Source organism: Dendrobates tinctorius, unplaced genomic scaffold, assembly GCF_039654945.1.
Source record: "Dendrobates tinctorius isolate UK_male_01 unplaced genomic scaffold, ASM3965494v1 ptg000254l, whole genome shotgun sequence".
Lineage (NCBI taxonomy): Eukaryota > Metazoa > Chordata > Amphibia > Anura > Dendrobatidae > Dendrobates > Dendrobates tinctorius.
Window position 1 is genome coordinate 27622821 of NW_027361921.1, and position 23422 is coordinate 27646242.

The 23422-nt window shown below is 44.9% G+C and overlaps 1 protein-coding gene across 1 annotated transcript; it reads left to right on the forward strand.

Moving 5' to 3' along the window:
* Positions 1-1110: 1110 nt before the first annotated feature.
* On the forward strand, positions 1111-10872 carry LOC141067788 (gamma-crystallin-3-like). Its single transcript, XM_073558248.1, has 3 exons — positions 1111-1119; positions 7299-7541; positions 10597-10872. Exons 1-3 carry the CDS (start codon positions 1111-1113, stop codon positions 10870-10872), a joined length of 528 nt encoding a protein of 175 aa, XP_073414349.1.
* Positions 10873-23422: the final 12550 nt, after the last annotated feature.

Genomic DNA, 23422 nt, shown 5'->3' on the forward strand with positions numbered 1-23422 from the left:
GGGGAAAGAACCCATGTTGGGACGCTAGGAAGCTTAGGGTGGCACAGAACAAGTTTCAGTGGTGCCCCCTGGTATATTTCCTGAGCGGCAGAGCTTCCTTCCCCTTCTGTCTCAACGTGTGCCATCTTATTTCAGGTAGAACGTGACAAGAACCCTACTTGATATGTATGTAAAGGATAATGTGGGTAGGGGTTAAATACATTTTCACCAAAATAAAATAAAAGATGGATAACTCCAACAGAGAAGTTCATATCACACAGAACACATTCAGTTTTCTTCTCTTTATTTGTATATCTTTGAATATGGAACTCTTAGGGCCCCATCACACAGTGATCTCGCTAGCGAGATCGCTGCTGAGTCACAAGTTTTGTGACGTAACAGCGATCTCACCAGCGAGATCGCTGTGCGTGACAGCGATCAGCGACTGGCCCCCCTGCCGGTATCGCTGATCGCTGTAGGAAAGCCCTGGACATTTTTTTGGTTGCTGGTCTCCCGCTGGCCAGCACACATCGCTGCATGTGACAGGCGGGAGACCAGCGATGAGCTGGTAACTAAGGTAAACGCAGAGTTTCTAAGCACTGCGCTGTGCTTAGAAACCCGATGTGTACATTAGTTACCAGCGCGCTGATGCAGGGAGCTGGTAACTAAGGTACACATTGGGTTTCTAAGTGATGCACATCCCTTAGAAACCTGATGTGTACCTTAGTTACCAGCCCCTGCATCAGCGCGCTGGTAGCTAATGTACACAGCGATGCCGCGCGCCCGGCGTCACTGGTCCTGATCGCTGGTGAAGCTATCTGTTTGACAGCTCACCAGCGATCATGTAGTGACTCACCAGCGATCCTGACATGTTGATATCGTTGTCGGGATCGCTGGTGAGTTGCTATGTGTGAAGGGGCCTTTAGTAAGCAAAATGAACACAATAGTCTCTTGTAATCACAGAATAGTGTAAAGCACAATAAATGAAAGGGACATATGTTTACCTTACTAAACACAAAAACTGTTGACATAATACTTAATGTATGCAGACATCAGCAGTGGAAGGTGTATATAAGAGCACTAGACATTTGTTAGGAATCATTAAGCACTTAAACTAAACCATCCACAGAAATGGGAAAGGTATGTAGATGATGTTTTATGTATATGTTTTGCTTGATTTAGTGTGGATTTTTCTATTAAATGACAACCCTTTACATGTCACCCATTAATATTTTTTAATCACTGTTTTTAATTTAATCATTGCACATATTTGTCTACATTTTGCATTTATGCTCCATAATCATAACAACATGGAAATGTGTAAAAACACCAGATTAAAAAAAGAAAAAAAACACTCACAACCCTGAAAATTCACCTTTACAAACCATTTTTAATATGTTTATAACAAGATATCCTACTAATCGTATTTACCCACATTTACATACTGTATAACTTGATAAGCACTGCAGCACCACCTAGGGAAACCTAGGCATGTAGGGAAAAGAATTACACAATTCACATTTGATCATTCTGACATGTTAGGTATTTTAGAGAAACATAACTTTTAATAACAACAGAAAAAATAAAGGGAAAAACAGAATGCCCCACCGTGTCAATGTGCCTGGTTGCCTTGAATTTGCCAGCAGCAATCCAAAAAAATTCCGTCTGATCGTCGGATCACAATGTAACTTTTAATAAGTTTAGTAAAATCACAAAACAAAAAATATTGTCACCCTCATTGAATAAAACCAGATAGAGGGTATCACAGCCTCAATCAAATATCCAATAAGATCTGAGGCTGACACAATCCCTCGGTATACAAGACAAAACCACTCAAACAGTACTGGAGTGAAATCTATGTGTTCAAAGGCACATTGTTCTGGGTACATACATGTATTATCCTCCATATATTACAACACCATAACCAAGGTTTCACATATAAATCTAACACATTGATAATACCACAATGTAGAAGGGTATAGAGAGTAGAAGGATTACATGTGTCTTTAGTATTAGCTGAGGGTGACAACATTTTTTATTTTGTGTTTTTCCTAAACTTATTAAAAGTTATGTTCTAATTCTCACCTTTGCTGTTTACCATATTACTTTATTTGGTGAGATCAGTATTGGTACTGGCTTTGGTATTCACCATATTTTGCATTTTTCATATTTTAGAGAAATACATTTTTGGGAACTGCTCTCCTCTCTGGCTATTCTATAGGTTCCTAAACAGGGACTTCATTCTAGAATTCTTTCTGAATTACCTAATGGAATATTTGAAACTGGGTTTTGTAAACCAGAAAACTCCATTTATCACCAATATAGGAGTGATCAGAGATATGTCCAATGATGCATCATTCCTGTCACTTGACTACTACAGTCAATCATAGACTTCAGCAGTCAGGTGACCAAGTGTCATTACTTCTCATCTTGGTATAGACTACTGGAGTGCCTTGCATTAAATCCACAGATATTAAATCAAATGAGTTTGCAAGTCTGTCTGCCCCTTTAACTTGAGAATTGACATTAAAGGGTTACTTGGCCTTAGGGTACAAGACTGCAGTGACTTTATGTGACTGCATATGTGGCGCCCCTGAGGCTCAGTCGCCACAGAGGTACTGCACCTTCTCCTAAGGTGTGGTGCCCCACCATCCAGATAAGTTGGAGGCTCCAGACCACGCTCCAACACTCGCACCCCACACAATAGAGTAGTTCAGCAAAACCACATGGCGGCTCCATGCTTAGAGAGAGGCAGAGCACCTTTGGTGGTTCCCTGCTTGGAACACTAAGCGTGCTGGGAGGTGGGTGGAGTTGAGAATACATATAAAAGAGCGGGACAGTTCCAGGATAGAAGTTCAGCTGAGTTCAGAGGTTCAGTCAGACGGATAAGTTGGCGTAGTGTGGAAGGGAGCATTCCATCTTGCCTGGAGGTTGACTGAGTCCCTGACCCGGAGGACACGGCACAGAAGCGGGCCCTATAGACTGTGAGTAAAGCTTTGGAACTAGATGCCCTGGTGTCCTCCATTCCTTCCTGTGTCTGTCCGCCTGGCACTGCTACATCCCCTGTGCCAAACACTACACCATCTAAGTGTCTCCATATCTACACTGCCCTGGGACAACAGCCCTGCCTGTGGAGGGCTATAACATCATTGCTGCACCACACCATTTGTCCCAGAGGATCTGTCTGCAGCGTCGGCTTAACACCTCCCTTGCCGAACTCCACAGTTGTCGTCACAAACTATTCATCTAAGTACATTCCACCATTCACATCTTCCTATTAATTGGGCGCCCAGGGCCACGGTCCGGGTCACTGCTGCTGTGACACATCCCGCTGATACCGGCTCGGTACCGAGTACGCCACAGCCCTGGGAGGGCGACCCATCTTGGCGTCACGAACAGGATGACGAGACCCGATGCCATCGGGTTCTGTGCGCCTAGGATTGTTGGACTTAAAACTTTTGAGAATGTGCAGAAGACATACATTAATAGACTGTGAAATGAACGTTAATAATGGCCGTTGGCGAGAAGGGCGCGACGAGATTGGAGGTCATAGGAAACGATCGCGAACAGTCTTGGGCCTCCCCTGCCTGAATTACTATGTGACAGCGACATGGCCCACCCCCGAGGGGTTCGTATACTGGCTTGGTATGGAGGCGCTGGAAGAAGATGCCGCCCCAAGAAGGACGGGCAGAAGCAAGTGATGGGAAAGGGGCCGAGAGAGAAGGGAGAACGCCAGAACGCCATCTTGGAAGAAGAGGAAGGAGGCCTGCTGAGAGCGGGGAAGCGGATCTCTCCGGCACCATGGCTGAAGTCTCCAACCCAGTAGCGGAGATGAACCGTCAGCAGCTGGAGGACGAACTCGCCCGGCTTACCCAATGTTTGCGGCTGAGGCAGGAGGCCTTGTGGAGGCTGAACTGGCAGCGCGCCCAGGAGGGGCCTACATCTGTGTTGACCACCACCACTGCACCAGAGCTTCCCTAGGCAGATTCAGTGGAGCCTGTCGCCGCCGTCGCATCGCCGGCAGCATCCGAAGCCCCTTTGCTGCCGCCACTGGAAGAGTTATATGAGGCCCCGGGAGCTGAGGCGGGGGAAGAGAAGCTGCCACCTGGACCTGACGCGGCCGAGCAGGTCCCGCCAGAGGCCCCCGCGGACCCGGAGCCACCACCCGCTGCCACCGGCCCGCTTTCACCGGCACCGGAGCAGAGACCACGCCACCAGGAGGCCCCAGGTACGTCCGATGCCCCGACACCTGGGAAGGCCCCGGGGTGCACCACGGTCGCAGCGGCTGGCCAGGTCGTGCTAGATCTAGTCTGGGACCGGGATACCAGTCCCCGGGGGGAACACCGGAACCCCTGAAGGTGGCGCCGCAGTACCAAACCAGCCTGGATTGGTCCCGGGAGGAGCGGGAGGATGATGAGAACTGGGCTAGTTGTCAAGTTAACATCCGGCAACTGTCAGCTGAACACCGGGAGAGGGAGCAGTGCCGGCAAGCGGTACTAGGCCCAGATTTGGACCGGAAGGAGCGGGTCTGTGCCAGTCATTATGGTCCCAAAGATGCGGCAGGTTGGGGCCACGTCCTGAACGTGAACCATGAGAGGGGGTTCGGCTTTATCCATGACCCTAGCCGAATCTCCGATCTGTTTTTCCACTGGAGAGACATGGAACCTCACTTGAGGAAAGGACACCCTGCCAGGAACCTGAGCCCGGGAGACCATGTGACCTTCACCAGACATGAAGGTCTGAGATGCTGGTATGCCATAAACATCAGGCGAGTCCCAGAGGATCTCATCCAGACCTGCATGCAGAGACCACCTACTGCCCCCATGTGCGAAGGTGCGCGAAAGGTACAGAAAGCCACAGGTTTTACCCCACTGGAAGAAGAGTACCTGAGGACTGCCCGTGCGTTCCTTTCATCTGGTAGCAGTTCCCAATCAGCAGCTTCCAGAACCCCAGGAGGGAACAACTACAACTAACTCTCGTTACCCAGGAGGGTTTATTTGCACTGTTGTGCCTTTTGTTCTATTTTTTTTGACCATCATGGTTTAGTTTTATTTTTCCACTGTTGCCCTGTTTTGTTGGCAGCCTTTACATTTGAACTAAGCGATCATGAACTTGGAGTGATCCAAAAACTTTTGTTTGTAAATAGTTGTACCTCTTTAGGTGCCCTCTCTTGGTTTTACATAGACACTTTGCGAAGATTACGTCTACCTCATTTGGAGCATAGCTCCAATCAAAGGACACTGCAAGAGATCCCGGCTGGGAGCGGTGTCCAGCACTTACAAGAATTATTGAAAAGTTTTAATGTGAAGTATTTGATAATGATGTGTCTTATAAGAGTATTGGTAACTAGGAAATGGCTTTTATATAGAGTTAGGAATGTTTTGATACAGAGATGAGAGATTTGAATAAAGAATTGAAAATGTATATGATGAACCAGGCATCACGGTTGTCACTCAGAGTTGAAAGAAAGTAGAAAATGTGCACTAAAGAGAGAAAAGAAATGTGTTGATGAAAAATACTGAAGTGATAGTGAGTAACAGACAATAGCACTTTGAATTAAGTATTGTATGGAAAATTGCACTTTTGACTTAAAATTTTAGATAGTTAATTAAGAATTGTTTGCAACGTTCAAGAATGAGTGCCTCTCACATTGGGAAGTTTAGTATAAGAAATGTTTATTCAGCATTGCAAAAATTTGTATGTTCCTGTGTTGTCAACTTTGTTTACCTTGCAGCCCGCAGATGTGCTGTGTTTAATGGGGGGGTTATGTGGCGCCCCTGAGGCTCTGTCGCCACAGAGGTACTGCACCTTCTCCTAAGGTGTGGTGCCCCACCATCCAGGTAAGTTGGAGGCTCCTGACCACGCTCCAACACTCGCACCCCACACAATAGAGTAGTTCAGCAAAACCACATTGTGGCTCCTTGCTTAGAGAGAGGCAGAGCACCTTTGGTGGTTCCCTGCTTGGAACACTAAACGTGCTGGGAGGTGGGTGGAGTTGAGTTTGAGAATACATATAAAAGAGCAGGATGGTTGCAGGATAGAAGTTCAGTTGAGTTCAGAGGTTCAGTCAGATGGAGAGTCTGGGAGAGGAAGCCACTCGGAGAGGAGTGAGGATCCCTGGAAGAGGGATGGAGGAAGGAGTGCTGCAGCTGCCTCAGTGACCTGAGCCAGCTGACACAGGAAAAGAAAGAAGGAGAAGGACATTGAACTGAAGCCTGAGCTTCCATAGAAGGGAAAAGACAAGTACGGAACATAGGAGTAAAAGGGATCATAGAGGACATGGGTTAGAGGAAGAACCCTGCCTAGAAGTTCTAAGCGCAAGGCCGGGGTACTAGGACAGTACTAGGAGATCTTCACACTTAAAGGTGCTATAGAGGAGACGTTCAGAAAAGGCACATAAGTTGGTGGAGTGTGGAAGGGAGCATTCCATCTTGCCTGGAGGTTGACTGAGTCCCTGACCTGGAGGACACAGGACAGAAGCGGGCACTACAGACTGTGATTAAAGCTTTGGAACTAGATGCCCTGGTGTCCTCCATTCCTTCCTGTGTCCATCCGTCTGGCACTGCTACATCCCCTGCGCCAAACACTACACCATCTAAATGTCTCCATGTCTACACTGCCCTGGGACAACAGCCCTGCCTGTGGAGGGCTATAACATCATTGCTGCACCACACCATCTGTCCCGGAGGATCTGTCTGCAGCGTCGGCTTAACACCTCCCTTGCCGAACACCACAGGTGGCGTCACAAACTATTCATCTAAGTACATTCCACCATTCACATCTTCCTATCACTTGGGCGCTCAGGGCCACGGTCCGGGTCACCGCTGCTGTGACACATCCCGCTGATACCGGCCCGGTACCGAGTACCCCACAGCCCTGGGTGGGCAACCCACATACTTATGAATTCACTGCATTCTATAAGGATTCTCTAGTGTTGGTTCCAGGAGCAGACGGTCATGTTACCTTGCATACTTCTGACTACATTCTGACAAAACGTGTTTGACCTTGCTCAGTACATTTGCATTGAATGAAGCTGAGCACTTCAAATCACATACTTGCGATCACATACCCAATACTCTCGTAGCCAACACTGGAGAAACCTCACAGCATGCTGTGCTCACACTGTGAGGATTCACAAGTCTACAGTCACATACAGTAACTTCAGACTTCTACACTAAAGCTGAATAAACCATTTAAATTAAAAAATGTTAGTCTCACAGAGAGATTCAGTATAAAAAGTCATTAATATACAACCAATTTGGCTTTTGACTCTAACACAAAACAAAATGCAATTAACTCCTAAACATTGTCATCAACAGATCATCTTCTATGAGGACAAGAACTTCCAGGGCCGCTCTTATGAGTGCAGCTCTGATTGCCCTGATATGACTTCTTTTTTCAACCGCTGCAACTCTATTCGAGTAGATAGTGGAAACTGGATATTGTATGAACACCCTAACTACAGGGGGAGCCAATATTATCTAAGAAGAGGAGACTACCCTGATTTCCAAAAATGGATGGGATTCAATGATTCCATAAGGTCCTGTCATCTGACTCCTCAAGTTAGTATCTGAAGTAGCATAAGTAAATATTCTTATGTTATTGCCACATTAAGGCAGTCACCAGGTAAAGTGTTAATGACCAGGTTACATTTTCCACTACATTCGAGAGCATGTGGCTATTCCTTTTATTGAAGAGAGGCAGGGTGGCACTTTTGCGGACATGTGTCAAGCCTTTTTCTGGGGCCATTATTTTGATTTCAGTCCACAGGATAGATTTGTATAAAAAACATTGTTTATGCACAAATCCAAATGAGCAGTGTAGATATGACTACCACTTTGTAGGGCATTGTGAATGGTATTCTACGGTATAACAAATACACTGTGTGTAGGAGTTTTGTGCCCACTACCATTTAAAAGAGTCCATGAGTGATCACTTTATGAAATCTATATCTTTCACTTATTTTCATTATTTTGCTGGCATTGCTGAATGGGATTGTCCAGGATGTTTTTTTTTCTTTAATCAGCTTTATATTGGCTTGTTATCAAGAATAGAGTGGTCCAATACTGTTTTTTTTAATTATTTACATAAATAGTTAAAAAAAAAAACGGTGTGGGGTCCCCACATTTTTGACCACCAGCCAAGCTGAAGAAGACAGCTGGGAGCTGATATTCTTAGACTGTGAGAGAGCCATGGATATTGGCCCTCCCCAGCCTAAAAATAGCAGACCACAGCTGCCCAAGTATAAATTTGATTTTTTTATTATTTTTACTTAAAACAAAAGTGTGAATGTCTTTATTTCAATTAAAGGGCTTTATTCTGGCTGTTTTTTTTTACAATCTAACTATGAGGTTAGTAATTGGGATGTCTTTTAGATGTCTCTCCATTAGTAACCCTAGTTACCCTTGGGCTTGATGTCAGTGAACATAAAACAGCTGACATCAACCGAAAACTTATAACCCACTTGCCACTAAAACAGAAGTGGGAAGGGCGGCCAAGTGCCAGAATTGGCACATCTAATAGAGGTGATTTGTGTGGGGCGACTGTGGGTTGCTATTTTCAGGCTGAGAAGGGCCAATATCCAAGGCCCCTTGCCAGCCTGAGAATACGATCCCCAGCTATCTGCTTAACTTGGCTGATTCTCAAAAATGGGAAAGAGCCCCAAGCCATTTTTTTAAATATTTATTTAAGTAATTAAAAGAAACCATGTGGGACTTCTCTATTCTTGATAACCAGCCAATATAAAGCTGACAGTTGGGGGCTGCAGCCTGCAGCGGTCAGTTTTGCCTGCACTGGTTATTAAAAATAGAAGAGACCCCAACATCTTTTTTATTATTTATTTATTGCACTAATGTCAGCTGAGGAATACTCCCAACAGCCTCTATTGCTCTTTCTGCTAACAGCAACAGCAGTCGTACACTGATGAAAGTAGTACTCTCATCAGCCATCGCCTGTGACCAGCGGTAACCTTTTACCACCTGTCGCAGCTTCTAGCTCACACACTGTCATCTTACCATCGATCAGAGTCTGTGTTTGCCACGCTGTCACGCAGATGACAGTGTGGCAAACAATGGATGTTCAGGACCCTAATTCAGATGAGTGGGATCCAGGTTCAGGTTTAAGTTCAGGTACTGATCTGGTAACCGAATCAAACTTTTCATAAATGATTGGAACAACCTGCCACACCCGAACATCCATGGGTTTGCCCACCACTAATAATAAACCTTGTTTCTCAACCGTTGGTTCAAAGAAAGGAATTAATGAACTACCATATATAAATAGTTTTATGGGCCTTAAAGTTAGTCTTTCATTTTTTAAATCTGCATCAAAATAAGCACAGGTCCTTGTAGGAGCCAAAGTTTGTAGAAAATATTCTGGACTTGTTTGGTGAAATCATTCTTTAAATTCAGTTCCAAAAAGGTGCTCTATGTATCATGAGTGGGAACACATAGTCTAGAAATTTCTTTCCATAGTTTTGCTGGCTATCTCAGTGCTATCAATCAATGCAGCAGTGGGAGAAGATAGCAGACAAAGCTGTGGGATGACAGGTCCTCTGGACTGCACAGGCCTATCCATGACACTCTGAGCATCTCTCTGTCATTTGAGCATAAATAATATTTTCTACAAAAAGCATCCTGTGCATTTTTATTCTAAAGCTTTTGCCCCTTTTATCACAAAGTTCCTTTCAAGGACTGTGCTTAACGTATATACTCATTTATAAGCACTTTTTTTGTGGTGAAACCCCCCCCTTGGCTTATACACCAGTCATTGTGTCAGAAGACAGCGGGGGAGGGGAAGCGGTGGAGCAGAGAGTCACAGGAGACAGGAGTCGGCGGCTGAGGCTGTAACTGTGCCCGCTGCTAAAGAGAAATGAATATTCACTGCACTGGCAATGAATATTAATTTCTCTTAGAGCGCACACAGTTACAGCCAAAGCCGCCGGCTTCCAGTAGTGGCCAGGCTATCACGGGTGCCTGCTCATTAAGGTAATGAATATTCACCTCTCTCCACTCCCATAGGCATGGAGTGAGGTGAATATTCATTCCCTTGATGAGCGCGGACATGTGATCGTCAGGCTGCAGGAACTGCTGGCACCAGGACAAGATGCTGAGAAGGCATGCAGGGTAGATAAGTAGGATGTTTTGCTTTTTTCTGTTTTTTTATGGGGCCACTCATAAAAGGATAGGGATGAGCAACCATGCATGCAAGGAAAGGAATAAGGAGCCATGCAGATAAGGATGGGAATAAGGAGCCATGCCGACAAGGATGGGAATAAAGAGCCATGCAGACAAGGATGGGAATAAGGAGCCATGCAGACAAGGATGGGAATAAGGAGCCATGAAGAGAATGATGGGAATAAGGAGCCATGTATACAAGGAAGGGGACGAGGAATCATGCATACCAGGATAGGGATGAGTTTACAATGCCAACCCAGCTTATATTCGAGTCACTAAGTTTCATCAGTTTTTCGTGGCAAAATTCGGTGCCTCGTCTTATACTCGGGTCTGCTTATACATGAGCATATACAATACTTTGATATGGCTTTTGAAATTGACAGATGAGTCACAAATAAGAGTTTGCTTATGAATAATTGCTTATATATTTCTTTTCTTAAAGCACCGTGGTCCATTTAGAATGAGGATATATGAAAAAGAAGACTTTAGAGGACAGATGATGGAGTTCACTGAAGATTGCTTCCATGTGTATGAGCAGTTCCATTATAATGACATTTACTCTTGCAATGTGCTTGATGGACACTGGGTTTTCTATGAGGAGCCCAACTACAAAGGACGACAATACTATTTGAGTCCTGGGGAGTACAGGAGATTTAATGATTGGGGAGCTTCAAACTCCAGGGTTGGCTCCTTCCGAAGGGTCCAGTATATTCAATAAACAGAATCAACTTGATACTTACTAATGCTAAAAAATACAGTCTGCAAATACATTTATCGCTTTGTTGCATTTTGTACTAAGTATAAGTATTGTGTCTAACTTTATTTAACACAATTAGTGATGGGCGAACATATGGATGTTCGGGTCTGGCAGGTTTGACAGAACATCTAAAAAAATATTTCAGTTCGAGTACCAGAATGGTACCCGAGCCCAAACCTGGATCCCATTCAGATGAATGGGGCCTCCAAATATCCATTGTTTGCCATGCTGTCATCTGCATGATAAAGTGGCAAACACAGGCTATGATCGATGGTAAGATCAATACCACCGGTCAGAGAACTGCCGTTCTCATGCTGTCAGATGACAGCGTGAGCCAGCAGCTGTGACCTGCACTGAAAAGGTTACCACTGTACACAGGCATTAGAAGATGGAAGCGTACTACTCTCATCAACCTACACCTCCTGTCACTGTTAACAGCAAGTGCAGGCTCTGCTGAACGGAGTATTCATCAGCTGGTGCCTGTGCACTTTAAATAAATAAATAAAAACTGACATTGGGTCTCTTCTATTTTTGATAACCAGAGCATGCAAAACTGACAGCTGCGGGTTGCCACCGTCAGCTGTAGCATGGCTGGTTATCATGAATAGAATGGACCCCCTGCATTTTTTTATTATTTAAATCAATAATTAAAACAAAAAAGGGTGTGACTCATTATTTTTTTTACAACAAGCCAAGCTAAAGCAGATATCTCGGGGCTGGTATTCTCAGATTGGTAAAAAGCCATGGATATCGCCCCCCAAGTCTAAAAATAGCAGCCTGCGCCACCACAGAAAAGGTGCATCTATCAGATGCGCCAATTCTGGCGCTTTGTCTGGCTCGTCCCACTTGCCCTGAAGCAGTGAAAATTGGAGTAATGTTTGTGGGGTTAATGCCAGCTGTTATATGGCTGCTGATATCATGCCCAGAGGTTAGTAATGGAGAAGCATCTATAAGACGCCCCCATTACTAATCCCATAGTTAGATTGTAAAAAAGTCACATCCAGAATAAAATCTTTTAATTGAAATAATGACACAGACTCCTTTATTTGAAATAAAAAAGAACAGTTATACTCAGCATTATGCCTAAACCATTGACACACATCACCTGTAAAAGACAGAAAGTAACAAACAACAATAGTACTCATGTTTACACCTAATCCACAGATGCCCATGTCCCGTGGAAAAGAAAATAATTAAACATCCATATTCCTCACATGTCCAATGTGGTCTGTCCCATGATGATCCTTATGATTTGGAGAGCAGTCACATCGCCAACAGGCGCTTTGTGGACAGATGAGACCAAGATAGAGTTTCTTGGTAAAGAACATTATTCTACTGCTTACTGTAAAAGAAATTAGGTCTACAAATAAAACAATAAAGTAGTTACAGTAAAATATGGTGAAGGTTCAAATATATTTTGGGGTTATTTTGCTGCCTCTGGCCTGCCTCTGGCCCTGGATAGCTTGACTGTGTCCAAGGCATCATGAAATGCGAATGTTCCCATAGGATTTGGATCGCAATGGAGTGCCTGAAGTTGTCATCAAGAGGGAAAATGACCCCAAGCATACTTAAACAACAACCCAGAAATAGATGGAAACAAAGAACTTGAGAGTTCAGATGTGATATTTCAAGTTACACTAGTGTAAAGTGTCCAACCACTACCTCTTCCATACTGATGCTAAAGAGAAACTGTGAATGGTCCCATTAAATAAGTTAATTTTGCCTGCTTTTATGAATTTCAGAGTACAGAGCACGGTATAAAACATGAACTGTGTTTGCTAGTTGGAGGACTACAAGTGCCATATACTCATATGCTGTGCAATTATATTATGTGCACTTTGGGTCAATTGACGTCACTTTTCCTGGTGTCTGCCCCTAATTTGAGTTGTTTTGGCAGCTTTTAGGCCCCCCTGAAGTTGTTGTCTATGCATTTGTTTTGCCTTCCATTGAATTCAATGGGGTTCGGATACGTTCGGTTAACATCGATCCTAACCGAAGTGGACCTTAAAGGGAATCTGTCACCCATATTTAGTGATATCATGTAAAGATATCACCCAATTGTGCGTCCCATAAGGATTCTATTAGGATTTTTTATTCCCCCTGACCCCGCACCTTTGAGGTATAAATACCTTTTTTATCTTGTTGGGGATGTATGCAAATTGCTGCGGTCCGGTCCGATGGGCATGGCTTAGTTGCCTTCCCCCCTTGGCTTGCTGCATGTAATCTTCATCTGTGAATATCACAGATAATGTTGGTTTCCGCGCTTGCGAATTGTAAAGGCCTCCGGCGCCTGCGCAGTATGCTTTGCCCAACTGTGGGCGAAGCATATAATCGCTACTGCGCATGCGCCAGTATTTTCCAGCGCAGTGTATGCCCCGGAAGTGTGTCCTGCATGTGAAGACTTCCCGGGCATAGACCATGCTGGAAAATACCGGCGCATGCGCAGTAGCAATTATATGCTTCGCCCACAGTTGGGCAAAGCATACTGCGCAGTCGCCAGAGGCCTTTACAATGCACAAGCGCGAAAACCAACGTTATCTGTGATATTCACAGATAAGGATTACGTGCAACAAGCCGAGGAGGGGGGAAAGAAGGCGACTAAGCCATGCCCATCGGACCGGACCGCGGTGATTTGCATACATCCCCAACAAGATAAAAAAGGTATTTATGTCTCAAATGTGTGGGGTCAGGGGGAATAAAAAATCCTATTAGAATCCTTATGGGATGCACAATTGGGTGATATCTTTACATGATATCACTAAATATGGGTGACAGATTCCCGTTAAATGGTTTGCTGATCTCTATTACTGATGCACTTCAAACAAGTTACAAAATATGTTAGTAGGTACATCTGTTGCATTAATGTTGCCATTCTCTTAATTTTATTGGAAAAAATGCTTACAAGGATGCAATAAGGGAGAAAGGAAGAATAGCAACTTCTAAACTTTCTTCCCCACCCTGGGTGTGCTGGGATTTCATTAAAGGTGTTTTCTCAGTAACAAAAGTTCAGTTAATCAAAACATCTTGGAATAATAATAAGTTCCACAAGAGGATACGACTGCCGATACGTCTTTTAACGGCGGCAGTTAAGGGTACTTATTCCTCAGCGCCGCTTTTTAACAGCACTGAGAAATAAGTATATAGCGCCCCTGAGTGTCAGAAATTCTCCGGGGTCTTGGCAACCCAAAACCCAGGAGAATATGATTTCCATCAGTTTTTAACAACCCCCACTGTTGCGATCACTGTTATTCAAGGAATAACGGTGACCACAAAAATAAGTCCGATTTCCCATTTAATTTCTCTCTACTCTGATGTAATCTAGCACATCAGAGGAGAGAGAAATGGGACCCTCCTGTATCCCATGGTGATATCCCCATCCGTCGGTTTCTTCTGGGAAGAAAATGGCAGGCACATGCGCAGTGCGCCTGCCGTGATTTGCAGGCCGGCCCCCTGCAACAATAGGGTGATCAAAATAAATAAAAATAGTAAATCAACCTCCCCTTTAACACCCACTTAGGTAAAAATAAAATAAAAAAAGCATTTATTTCAATTTTTCCATTATTGTTAGGGTTAGGGCTATTGTTAGGGTTGGGGTTAAAGCTAGGGTTAGTGTTGGGATTATAGCTAGGGTTAGGGTTGGGCTAGGGTTATGTTGGGGTTATAGTTGGGGTTATAGCTAGGGTTAGGGTTGGGCTAGAGTTAGGTTTAGTCCTAGGGTTAGGGTTGGGGCTAGGGTTAGAGTTAGGTTAGGGTTGGGGCTAGAGCTAGGGTTAGGGTTGGGCTATGGTTGGGCTAGGGTTAGTGTTGGGACTAGGGTTAGGGTTGTGTTGGGGTTAGGGTTGTGTAGTAGTTAGGGTTGTGCTGGGATTAGGGTTCACGTTGGGGTTGGGGTTAGGGCTGTGTTAGGGTTGGAGTTAGAATTCGGAGGTTTCCACTGGTTAGGTGCATCAGGGGGTTTCCAAACACGACATGGCACCCTCCATTGATTCCAGCAAATTTTGTGTTCAAAAAGTCAAACGGTGTTCCCTCCATTCTGAGCCCTACCATGCGCCCAAACAGCAGCTTCCCCACACATATTGGGTAGTGGTGTACTCAGGAGATATTGCACAGCAAATTTTGTGGTCCATTTGCTCCTGATACCCTTGTGAAAATAAAAAAGTTTGGTTCCTAAGTAAATTTTTTGTGAAAAAAGTAAAATGTTCATTTTTCCTTCCTCATTGCTTTAGTTCTCCTGAAGCACCTGAAGGGTTTAATAAACTTCTTGAACATGGTTTTGTGCACCTTGACCCCCCAAACTCACTTCAAATGTGAGGTGGTCCCTAAAAAAATAGTTTTGTAAATTGTGTTGGAAAAATTAGAAATTGCAGGGCAACTTTTAACCCTTATAACGTCCTAACAAAAAAAATATGTTTCCAAAATTGTGATGATTTAAATTAGACATGTTGGAAATTACGTTCTGATTTAAAAGCACACAAATTGAAAGTTTGAAAATTTCTAAATTTTCTAAATTTTTTGCCAAATTTCTGCTTTTTTCATAAATAAACGCAACTCATATCGAAAAATTTTTACCACTAACATGAAGTACAATATGTCATGATAAAAGAATCTCAGAATCAGTGGGGTCCAGTGAAGTATTCCAGAGCTATAACCTCAAAGTGACAATGGTCAGAATTGCAAAAATTGGCTTGGTTATTAAGTACCAAATTGGCTCTTTCACTAAGGGGTTAAATAAAATGTTGCTCTTCTGAGATAATCTTAGAAATGTGCCCCTGCTATGTACTGTGTAATGACTTTGACAGTGCTGGAACATGGTCTGTTCATACCACAGTTCCTTGGGGGAGGAGAGAAAAGAAGCTTTACAGACACTACAGGAGGGGATCACAGCTATACTTTTTTGAAGTAAAACATTGTTTAAAACAGGCTAGGAAATGTTTTACCTCACAGAAAGAATCAGCTACGATCCCTTGCTTTAGGCTGTGTGCACACTAGGGTGACCGCAAAAAATCGATGTCGGAATTTTTTCCGTCTGGACCCCACAAAACGGTTCCCCTTTCCAGATATTGAGATAGCCAAAATTTGAGCTCGATCAAACGATGTTAACCCGTGCCGCTCGTCGCTCAAAGTTTGAAAAAATCCAAATTGAGGTATTTTAAGATTTAGGTATTTTGCATAGTCTGTTAGACTATAAAGAATGTGACAACAACATTGCAGAAATAGCCCTGACCAAATTTTCGAACCATTTGTGGTATTTGAATGCAGAGTTGGTGGGATTATCGTTTTTTGATCCCACCATTACAAACAATGAAAAGTTGTTAATGGCTAATAAATTGCTCAGTAGCACAGATGAACCATCAGAGCACGCTAGGGTTGTAAATCCAAAAGTTAGGAAAGAAAAATTAAAAAAGGTAGGAAGTAACCGACTTTAACGACCTTCTGACAAAAGATGAAGAACAAAAGCAATATGTCCTGCAAGTTGTAAGCAAATGCCGAGCATTATATTCTGACGTTTCAAAAACTACTTTAACAAAAGCTCTAGAATAGATTAGATAACTATGTAAAATTATCAACTCATGTAGGTTAGCGTGCTCTTATGGTTCATCTGTGCTACTGAGCAATTTATTAGCCATTAACAACTTTTCATTGTCTGTAATGGTGGGATCAAAAAACGATAATCCCACCAACTCTGCATTCAAATACCACAAATGGTTCGAAAATTTGGTCAGGGCTATTTCTGCAATGTTGCTGTCACATTCTTTATAGTCTAACAGACTATGCAAGATACCTAAATCTTAAAATACCTCAATTTGGATTTTTTCAAACTTTGAGCGACGAGCGGCATGGGTTAACGTCATTTGATCGAGCTCAAATTTTGGCTATCTCAATATCTGGAAAGGGGAATCGTTTTGTGGGGTCCAGACGAACAAGATTCTGACATTTTTTCCCCCCATATGAGATCCGGTCACCCTAGTGCACACGTAGCTTTTTTTTGCATTTTCGCGGCGTTTTTAATGCGCGGTTTTGCAGCGAAAACGCCAAAAAAGCATCCCATGCAATCCTATGGCATTCCGCACATGCTGTGCTAATGCTGCATATTTTTTCGTGGAGGAATCGCATCGCGGAAAAATACACAGCCATAGGAATGCATTGATCCACTTACTTTCCGCGTGTGGCTATGCCCACCATGTGCAAAGTAAGCGGATCATGTGCGGATGGTACCCAGGGTCTGGAGGAGAGGAAACTCTCCTCCAGGCCCTGGGGACCATAATCCTGTAAAAAATAGAATAAAAATAAAAAATAGTGATATACTCAACCTCCGGTGGCCCCTGGAGTCCTTCCCGCCTCTCACCACGCTCCCGGCATCTTCCCACTCCAGTAATGCTTTGCCTGAATGACCGCTGATGACGTCGCGCTCTTGCGAGCGTGACGTCATCTCAGGTCCTTTGGGCAAAGCATTACTGGGACCGGAAGATGCCGGGAGCGCCGCAGAGCAGATCAGGTGCCGTCAGAAGGTGAGAATAATAATATTTTTTTATTATTATTTTTAACATCCTATCTTTTACTACTAAAAAGTTGGTCACACTTGTCCAGCACTATGCTTGACAAGCGTGACCAACCTGTCAATTACATTTCCAAGCGATGCCTGAAATCGCTTGGAATGCACAAGCATTCCACAAGCGAAAAACGCTTGCAAAACGCTTGTTTTTAGCTGGAAAAATGCATGCGAATTTGCATGCATTTTACCCCCAGCGGGAGTTGCGGAAATGCTGCGGAAATTTCCGCAGTATTTCTGCAACGTGGGCATAGAGCCTCAATGTCAGTATACTCTTTTTCTTCCTCCCCTGGGCATTTTTTTGGGCATTGACTGATGTGAATTCCTTCTCTAGGTCCATATGCGGAACTGGACACAAAAGAATGCCATATAGCATTTCGGAATTGATCTACATGATCTACATCAAATGTTTAGAAATGCTATACTGCTCCAGAACAACAAGGTGCTACTCATACTGCCAAGTTTGAGCAAGTCAACATCAGTCTGTGCATTTGTGCTGCATTAAGTCCTTGATAAGGACTGGGAATAAGGCTGGTTTCACATTAGCGCTTTTTAAGCGCACGCACGGCCGGGGGTAGCTCCGCCCCCGAGCTGGCTCTCTGCCCGGCGTGCCCGCCCCTTGCTTGTAGCGCCGCCTCCTAGCGCACAGCGGCGCCTGCGATCGGCGCACCCTATCTTTAGCATAGGGTGCGCAGATCGTGCGCAGGCCGTGCGCTAGTTGCGCTTTGACCTGCGCTGCGCACTTTTGACGGTGCGCCGAGCACGCCGAAATCCGAAAAGTTTGATTTTGGCGCGCACGGCGCACCGTCAAAAGTGCGCAGCGCAGGTCAAAGCGCAACTAGCGCATGGCCTGCGCACGATCTGCGCACCCTATGCTAAAGATAGGGTGCGCCGATCGCAGGCGCCGCTGTGCGCTAGGAGGCGGTGCTACAAGCAAGGGGCGGGCACGCCGGGCAGAGAGCCGGCTCGGGGGCGGAGCTACCCTCGGCCGTGCGTGCGCTTAAAAAGCGCTAATGTAAAACCAGCCTAAAAAGGCTATTACAGTAATATTTTTCATTACTACTTCAATGGGTCAATGATAGTGTTGAGCGATACCTTCCGATATTGGGAAATATCGGATCGGATTGGATCGGACCGACACCCAAAAAGTATCGGTGTCATGATCCCAGTGCAGGTTTTTGAGCTGCACTCCGGGGGTTAATGTCTGGAGCTCTGTGCAGGTTTTGACCTGCACACTTGGGGTTAATGATTGTGGCCTCTTTCTGGTTCTGGGAGAGCTTCTTAAACCCCTGGGAAGCTTCAATCCCTGCCAGTTATACTTTTGCCTTTGGCCTAGTGTGCTGACCCCCGTGTGCCTGTTTGTTGCTATAGCTTGCTTATATGGTTCTGACCCGGTTCTGTTTCCCGTTGTGAGTCTGCCATTGATTTAGTACCCGGAGCCAAGTTACCTAAGGCTCGATTGTTCAATTTGTCTGGGCCTGAGCGCCAAGCCATGAAGGAGTACATAGCTGAGAGTCTCCGCAAAGGGCATATCAGGCCTTCTGTGTCACCTGTGGCAGCAGGGTTCTTCTTTGTGAAGAAAAAAGATGGTGGTTTGCGGCCGTGCCTCGACTTTCGGGAACTGAACAAGATAACGTTTAGGAACTCTTACCCGCTTCCCCTCATCCCAGACTTATGTAACCAGTTAGCTGGGGCCCAATGGTTCTCCAAGTTAGATCTGCGGGGGGCCTACAATCTGATAAGGGTTCGGGAAGGGGACGAGTGGAAAACGGCATTCCTCACATTAGAAGGACTCTTTGAGAACCTGGTAATGCCATTTGGGTTAACTAATGCACCCGCTATTTTCCAAAATTTCATCAATGTTGTGTTTTCTGATCTGATAGGCCGTTTTGTTAGTATTTATTTGGATGATATTTTGGTGTATTCCCCGGACAGTCAATCTCACTTGCAACATCTAAAGACAGTTCTCCAGAGACTCAGGGAGAACCAGTTGTTCGCTAAATTGGAAAAATGTTTGTTTTTTGTACAGGAGCTGTCTTTTTTGGGGTTGATTGTGTCCTGTGAGGGGTTTCGTATGGATCCTAAGAAGGTGCTGGCGATCACTGACTGGGTTCAGCCTCGAGATCTCAAGGGGCTCCAGCGCTTCTTAGGATTTGCGAACTATTACCGGAGATTCATTAAAGGTTTCTCACAAGTGGCTAAACCACTTACGGATCTTACCCAGAAGGGAGCTGATATAAAAAATTGGTCTGTACTCACTAAGGAATCCTTCTCAGCGATTAAGAAATGTTTCATGTCTGCCCCGGTGTTGGTACAACCTGACCCATCCAAACCATTCATTGTGGAGGTGGATGCTTCTGAAGTGGGGGTGGGGGCTGTGCTGTCCCAGGGTCCGGCCACCCTTACCAATCTCAAACCCTGTGCCTTCTTCTCCAAGAAGTTCTCTTCAGCTGAGAAAAACTATGATGTAGGCAATAGAGAACTTCTTGCGGTCAAGCTGGCGTTTGAGGAATGGAGGCACTATTTGGAAGGGGCGGCTCACCCTATCACGGTTGTCACGGATCACAAAAATTTGGCATGCATTGAATCTGCTAAGAGGATTTCTCCTAGACAGGACCGTTGGTCACTTTTATTTTCACGATTTCAGTTCTCAATTACTTTTCGACCGGGGTCCAAAAATGTCAAAGCGGATGCCCTGTCCAGAAGTTTTGATCCAGTGTCTCCCCCTGAGCCACCTTCCTCCATTCTTCCCCCAGGGGTGGTAGTGGCGGGGGTCTCAACTGAGTTGGAACAAGAAATCCTAAGGGCTCAGGCCGTAGCTCCGGCAACCGGGCCAGGCGATAAACTGTTTGTTCCAGATTCATTGCGGCCTAGACTTCTGCAGGAGTTTCATGATTCTAGGCTGAGTGCTCATCCAGGTATCACAGCCACTAGAGAGGCAGTAGCCAGGGGTTTTTGGTGGCCTTCATTAAGGTCCGATGTCAAGGAATTTGTTTCTGCTTGTGGAATGTGTGCCCGTTCCAAAAGCTCACATAACCGACCAGCTGGGGAACTCATACCTTTACCGGTTCCTGATAGGCCATGGACTCATCTTTCCATGGATTTTATTACCGGCCTTCCACCTTCCAGGGGCAATACCGTGATCTGGGTTGTGGTGGATAGGTTTTCTAAACAGGCCCATTTCATTCCCTTGGCAGCATTACCTTCAGCAGAAACATTGTCAAGGTTGTTTGTGCAGCATGTGGTCCGATTGCATGGGGTACCCCTGAAAGTTGTGTCTGACAGAGGTGTGCAGTTTGTGGCCAAATTTTGGAGGGCATTCTGTATGAAATTGGGCATCTCACTCTCCTTCTCATCGGCATATCACCCGGAGAGCAATGGTCAGACAGAACGCACCAATCAATCCCTGGAACAAATTCTCAGGTGTCTGACCTCCACCAGACAGGAGGATTGGTGTGATACGTTACCGTTGGCTGAATTCGCTTTTAACAACTGGGTGAGTCAGTCCACCAACATGTCCCTATTCCTGATTAACTATGGCTTTAATCCGCATTTTGGGGAGTTTTCTCGGGTGGATTCCGGTTGTCCAGGAGCAGAGGGGTCTGTTCAACGGTTAAAAAACCTCTGGGCTGAAGTCCGGCGTAATATCTCTCGGGCCCAGGGGAGATACAAATATTTTGCGGACAAAAAGAGAGCCTCGGGAGACATGTTTCAGGTGGGAGAGAAGGTTTGGCTCTCCACACGTAACATCAACTTAAAGGTACCATCAGTTAAGTTGGGACCAAAGTTCATTGGTCCGTACGAGATTATGGAGATAGTCAACCCTGTGGCATATAGATTGCGTCTCCCTGTGTCCTTAAAAATATCTAATGTGTTCCATAAATCTCTGTTGAAACCCGCAGGATCTGTCAAAGAGAACTCTGAGACTGTTGTTCCTCCAGTGTTTGTGGAGGGTCAATTGGAGTATGAGGTCGGACATATTGTGGACTCTCGGTGGGTTCGCCACTCTTTGCAGTACCTGGTCCACTGGAAGGGATATGGACCAGAAGAGCGCTCATGGGTCCCTGCTCGCTCGGTACATGCAGATCGCCTGGTTCGGGCTTTCCACGCCAAGTACCCGGGGAAGCCTGGGGGTCCAGAGGCCCCCTGTTGAGAGGGGGGTACTGTCATGATCCCAGTGCAGGTTTTTGAGCTGCACACCGGGGGTTAATGTCTGGAGCTCTGTGCAGGTTTTGACCTGCACACTTGGGGTTAATGATTGTGGCCTCTTTCTGGTTCTGGGAGAGCTTCTTAAACCCCTGGGAAGCTTCAATCCCTGCCAGTTATACTTTTGTCTTTGGCCTAGTGTGCTGACCCCCGTGTGCCTGTTTGTTGCTATAGCTTGTTTATATGGTTCTGACCCGGCTCTGTTTCCCGTTGTGAGTTTGCCTGTTGATTTTGTACTGCATTATTATCTGTGTATGACTCATTGCCTGTGACCTGAATACTCTCTGCTCGCCCCTTTGGTACCTTGCAGCTATATCTGTGTGTGACTCATTGGCTACGTCCTGACTATTCTCTCTGTCTATGTCCCTTGGTAACTTTGTCTCGCAGTTACTCTGCTAGGAATTCTCTTGCAGCTCCTAGCTCTGTGGAGTTTAGGCCACGCCTCTAGCAGTCACGTGCTTCAGGTCCTGCGGCTCTGAAGTACGCATCTACTCGGTTGCTGCCCGCTCCACAGGTATCTTTGAGCACTGTTTCACTTTACTCAGGACACGCGCACTGGCTCAGTGAGCAAGTTCAGTGCGGTGTTCCTGACAATCGGATATCGCCGATTCCGATACCGGAAACCAATGCAAGTCAATGGGACAGAAATATCGGAATTAAAATAAACCCTTTCTTTCCTTGTAGGTTAATTCTACATGAAGGAAAACAACTAAGAATAATGTAGAATGTATTGGGGGAGGTGAAGACATTAAAGGCATAGAGGTTTAGCCCAATCAAATGGAATAGCAGGAATTAATTTTTTTTAAGACGTTCGAAGTTACAAAGATATTGACTATGTTAACCTTTTTTATATTTTCTCGGATATGTATGTTTCTCTACTTCCATGCTCTTCAACTTATTTTTTACTTCTCCTACACTTTCTCCTTCATGATCCTCAGCAGGAGCAGCATCTTTTTCATCAACTTCTTCACCTTATTCAACTTCTTCTTCTTCACCTTCTTCCTATTATTCTTTTTTTTTACATTCTTGATATTCTTCTTATTCAACTATTATTCTTCATATTCTACTTCTTCATCTTCTTCCTATTCTTCTTCTTCATCATATTCTTATTTGTGACAGGCATTCCTGTAGTTGTTATCTATTAAAGTTTGAAGATTACTCCTTCCGTTCTGCCTGTCACAAAAGATTTACAACAGGATTTGTCCGCGTTCAGTTTGGCCAGCAGCAGCAGGCATTTTCCAGGGGCACCACGAGGAGGAACGGACTCACCCCCATACACTGCTTAGTCTTCTTCTGCTTATAATTTAGATAATGTCTTTTGCTCTGATTTTTAGTCTTATGCTTAATGTTCTTCTGCTTTTTGTTCTTCTGCTTCTTGCTCTTCTGTCTCTTGTTGTTCTGTATCTTGGTGGTTGTCTTCACGTTCTTTGTCCTCTTGGTCATCTTCTTCAGGGTCATCTTTTTGGACTTCTTTGGGGTGATCTTCAGGGTCGTCGTCTTCAGGGTCGTCGTCAGGGAGATCCAGAGTGATTACCAAAAACCATTTCAAAAAGCTTGAACTTGGAAATGTAGCAGAAGGTACAAGAAGGCTGAGGAACTGCCGAGAACCTGCTGACGGTACTGGAACCCGGATGGGTAGCAGAAGGAACAAGAGCCAATGGCACTACCGAGGACCAGCTGATGGTACTGGAACCTGGTTACTAAGAAGGAGGTACCTGTGCTAGAAAGCACTACCAAGGACCAGCAGACGTTGCT

Bases quoted from the DNA above. Each gene is read 5' to 3' on its own strand.
- LOC141067788 (XM_073558248.1), top strand. The intron at 7,542-10,596 runs GTTAGTATCTGA...CTTTTCTTAAAG, and splicing joins CCTGTCATCTGACTCCTCAA to CACCGTGGTCCATTTAGAAT.